General features: G+C 43.9%; 1 protein-coding gene across 1 annotated transcript in view; it reads left to right on the forward strand.

Annotated features, from left to right (window-relative positions):
• Positions 1–4,963, forward strand: part of MARC2 (mitochondrial amidoxime reducing component 2) — a 40,429-nt gene that overhangs the window by 28,138 nt on the left and 7,328 nt on the right. The window contains exons 5-6 of the mRNA XM_003790954.3: positions 4,395–4,456; positions 4,543–4,614. Of these exons, the coding sequence (XP_003791002.1) occupies positions 4,395–4,456; positions 4,543–4,614 (134 nt within the window). The remainder of the gene's footprint in view (positions 1–4,394; positions 4,457–4,542; positions 4,615–4,963) is intronic.

The raw sequence follows: 4,963 nt of genomic DNA on the forward strand, positions 1-4,963 counted from the left end.
GACAGAGCCTCAAGCTGTCGCCTTGGGTAGAGAGCCATGGCATTACAGCTCACAGCAACCTCCAACTCCTGGGCTCACGGGATTCTCCTGCCTCCACTTCCCAAGTAGCTGGGACTACAGGCGCCCGCCACAACACTTGGCTGTTTTTTGGTTGCAGCCATCATTGTTGTTTGGCGGATCCGGGTTGGATTAGAACCCGCCAGCTCAGGTGTATGTGGCTGGCGCCTTAGCCGGTTGAGCCATAGGCGCCAAGCCCAAGTTTTATTCTTTATCATAAACCAGCAAGAGCAAATCCCAGTCCTGAGCCCTGGGGGTCATTGTAGCAAATTCTTATACCTGAGGAAGGGGCTGTGGGACCTTTTATTTATAGCCAGTTGGTAAGAAGAATGGGTGTTCTGAGCTTGACTGACCACAGGCTTTAACCTGTGGGGCTGTACTAACTTCTGGTAGTGTGAGAATTGAACTGAACTGTTGAACACCCAGTTGGTGTCAGAGAATTGCAGAACTGGTTTTGGAGAAGATACTATGTGTTTGATGTCAGAAAGAATCTCAGAAACGACCTAGTCCTCGACTAAAATGATTTTTTTAAGTGTGCTGTTGGGATTATCATGCTGCTTGTAGAAAATAAAGCAAAAAAGAAAAAAATTAAAGTTAAAATTTATTTACTTATTTTTTTGAGACAGAGTCTCATTTTGTCGCCCTTTGTAGACTGTGATGGAGTCACAGCTCACAGCAACCTCAAATTCTTGGGCTCGAGTGATTCTCTTGCTGCAGTCTCCTGAGTAGCTAGGACTACAGGTACTGCCACAGCGCCTGACTATTTTTAGAGATAGGGGGCTGCTCTTGCTCAGGCTGGTCTCCAACACGTGAGCTCAGGCAATCCACCCGCCTCGGCCTCCCAGAGTGCTAGGATTACAGGTGTGATCCATTGCGCCCAGCCAAAATTAAAATTTATTATTAAGAATAATAATTAAGAATGCTTAAATTTTGGTGAGGAGTCTTCCAGATGTATTGCTATAAACATATACACATAGCTATGTATCCAGATATTTTTACATAAATAGAACTGTCCTATATACATATAATGTGCTTTTTAAATTAAGCAACATGTTGAAATTTGTTCAGTGTTAATAAATATAGATTCACAGAATTCTTTCTCATGGCAGAATGGTAATCATTGTGTATATGTCCCACATGCACTTAGCCAGTCTCTAGTAAATGACTTTCTAAGCTTTCTAAACATTTCTATCAATGCAGGGTCATGATACCAAACCAGAAAAATTGCTTGGGAAATTAGAATGGAACAATTTTTTTTTCTTTCACTATTCATCCTCTCAGTTCATCCCACAGTGGTTTAACGTTGCTTCTAACAATTGCATGTGCAGCCAGTTAGACAGTGTGTGAGGAGCTGATAGAAAACCAGGAGCAGGGAAGGGGAAGGGCTTCTCCTGTGGCTGAATTTGAGGAGGTGAAGGGGCCAGGATGGTGGTGGCAGGTAGGTCTCAGGAGCAAAAGGCTTGTAGCTGTTGATCTGATTCGAATTGCTGATCTGATCTGTGTTCTTCACCATCATCCTCAGCAGGGCCATCTCTTTCCATCTTATTCTCAGACGTCTTGTCCTTCCGTGATTATTTGATAATTAAGAATGAACTTTGGTCTCCGCTCTCCTCTGATGTACTCTCTCTTTGTATATGTACGCATGTGTGAGTATGGCTATATCCACCTATATGGAACATGCCTATGTACGGATATCTAGTCCCTCTATATCACTATCTAGTCCCTCCCTGCACACAGCTAGAGCCATATATTGTGTGTGTGTATAGCCGTGGGTGTGTAGACACACATTCTTATAGGCATCTATGAATGTATAGAAGGAAAGGGAGGGAGAATCTCCTACACAGGTTATAGTTAAAGTTTCATACATTTAAGTTTTACTTGGCAAATGTCTCCGTGGATCGTCATTAAGGTTCCGAGTAGAGAAACACCCTCATCTGTGCCTTTCTATGTGTTCCACCACCCTCCCTCACCCTTACTTTCCCTGGATGCTGCTGGTGATGGAAAATCATACAGTCTTGATTTAGTATTTACAAGATGTGTGCAAATTCATAGCAAATTCTCAGAACTATTTCCACAGAGATGATGCCATTACGTATAGTATTTCCCTCTTCCTTTCCTTACTTCTTCCACCTGGAAAACACTGTGATTTTTATCCCTTCCCTCTAAATAATTAAAGTCCGAAGGGCCCGGATTTCGTTAGAATGCTAGATTTTCGCCAGCAGGGGGCGCGCGAAACGCACCTGCTGTGTTCGGTTTGGGGAAGAGGCTGGAATCTTGCTGTTTAGTGTATTTAGCAAGCTGTGTCTGTCCGTTAGGATATGATAGAACATTAAATTTCATACATCATTAATTTAAATCCATCCTTTCAGTAATTTAAAACTTATTATTTTTTTCTAGTAACTGAATTAATAATTACATTTAAGCTTAACTATCGCATTATTTTTTTGCTGCGAATAATACTTTACACCAGAATGCTGACAATGATCAGATTAGGGTGAGTGGCGTCGTTATATGTAATAATTGCTATTTGGGGAAGTAACGAGACCTGGCATTTGGGGGTGCTGCCGACAATTCTTAGGATTGCAGATAATTTGCTGTTCTAACCTGGGCTGCGGTTATCTCAGTGTGAGAGGTGACTTCGGTCTGTCTCACTGAACAAGGAAGCCTCACTAAACATTTCAGACTTCCCTGCTTTCTGTCAGAACCATGATACAAAATTTCCGCTGGTATGTGGCTTTGAAGGCTTAAATTTATCGGCGCTGGTTAAAAGAGATTGGAGGCAAGATGCTTGGAGAGCCTTGGATTGGGCCTCCCAGGGGCGGGCGGATGGGCTCCCATTCCTGTGGCCGCAGCGCCCTCGTGTGGCGAGATGCTTCAGGCCTGTCCTGCTGCCTTCAGGCTGGGGCACCGCGGCTTCTGCGGGAAACCGCTTCCGAGGCCTTGTTCCACCAGGTTAGCCACTTTGGGGTTTTCTTGCAGTTTGTTTTACCACGTCCAGGCTAGGAGGTGGACATTCCATTCTTTACACAATGTGCGTTCCTGAATATTGTCCTGCACCAGGGAAGGTTTGCTGAAAGATCAACTCAAAAGTAAGGCAAATTGATAAGAAAAAGAAGTTTGTTTACCATAGGCCTGGGGGAAATGCAGAGTGATTACTCAGTATCCCCAGGGTGTCCAGAATACGCTGAAATACCCTCCTTTTAGAGTGGAAGAGAGATGAGGAATATAAGTGATTCTATTTAAATGTAATAGATGGTTGTGAGAGGGTGAGTTGTAAACGATTGACTTGTAAATGATTCTCTTTGCACATTAAATTAACCTGAGAGACAGACACTATGTTTGAAATGATTTGGGCCAGGTCTGGGGGCATTCTTGATCTTTCCTGCTGTGGATTGAGATGGGGGGTGGGTGGGTAGATCAGTTGTCCTTTGTGATGGGTCCATCGGTTTATGCAGATTGAGGGAAAGCCTGGTGCTGTCTCAGGGCCTTTAATTCAAAATATTCTTTATACTGAGGAGTTTTGGCATGAAATTTCCTGAGCTCCTTCAAAGGCATCCTCAGTCCGTAGCTGTCTGTGGTCATACCCAGCAGGTTTCTGAGTTCTGAAGGCCCAGTTAAGTACTGGAGAACCTTTTGTGCATTTGCTAAATCACCCGATAAGCCCTGGATGGTGAGTGGGAGGAGTTAGTTTACCACTGAAGGAGGGCCAGAGCTAACCTGGTCCTTAGTGGTAGATAGGAAACATTTTGATGTTAGTCCCTACCCCTGCCCCGCCCTGCCTCCTGCAGAAAGAGACTTCTGTCCTGCCCAAGTGAAGTAACCAGGTGATCAGGAGCAGATCTCCTTATGTCCTGACTCAGAGACTGATTTCTTACCAAATCCGTTAGACTCATGGTCTCCAAAAACCTTGCCCAGGTGGAGATCAGGAAGCCATTTTCCATGGAACATTCTTTGTGTCTGACTATAGAAGCTGCTTATTTATGGGGCAATGTAGTGAGGCTTCCTCCTTTCTCCCCCAGACCTGGACAAAGGACAAACTTTTAAGTCCTCAGGTCTCAGCAGGGCAGACATGGTTGCCTTAAAGATAAAGAACACAGGAGTGAGCCACTGCACCTGGTCGGGCTGTCTTTTTTTTTTCTATTTAAATTTTAGATTAATATCAGAGTAGAAATGTTAGGTTACACTGTTTATATTTCTAAGGTAAAGTCCAAGTTATAGTTGATCTTGAGGTCTTGATGGTTTCTTGTGTCTGCTAGTGTCATAGCTACAGCCAAAGAATAAACTGACTTAAAGACTAATGGACTTGATTTAAAAGATAACTTTCCCCTTTCTCTTAGGATACCTGGGATGAACTGCTAATTGGTAGTGTAGAAATGAAAAGAGTAATGGCCTGCCCCAGGTAAGGATCCTAGCATACTCCATCTCTGGGCTGGGGGGCCCCCATTGGTCCTTAACATTGCCTAACCCTTAGTGATTGCATGACAGGTGCATTATGACCACGGTGGACCCAGATACTGGAGTCATAGACAGGAAGCAACCGCTGGAAACCCTGAAGAGGTAGAGCCCCAACGTGTCCAGTGTATTTACAATGTTACCACCTCTACCCCAGAACTCCCTTTCTATCTAGAGTTTCTCCCATTATGCCTTCTTGTTGTTCTGTGTCTACACTTAATGTATTTGTTGCTTCCTCCTTTTTTTCTAGATAGATCTTCTAGTATTTGAGATATTTTTGTTTGTTTGTTTTGAGACAGAGTCTAGCTTTGTTGCCCTCAGTAGAGTGCTGGACTGTCACAGCTCACAGCAACTTCAAACTCTTGGGCTCAAGTGATTCTCTTGCTGCAGCCTCCCAAGTAGCTGGGACTATAGGCATCCACCACAACACCTGGCTATTTTGAGAGAGGATACC

Source organism: Otolemur garnettii, unplaced genomic scaffold (assembly GCF_000181295.1).
Source record: "Otolemur garnettii isolate 467f Iridium unplaced genomic scaffold, OtoGar3 scaffold00045, whole genome shotgun sequence".
Taxonomy (NCBI): Eukaryota; Metazoa; Chordata; class Mammalia; order Primates; family Galagidae; genus Otolemur; species Otolemur garnettii.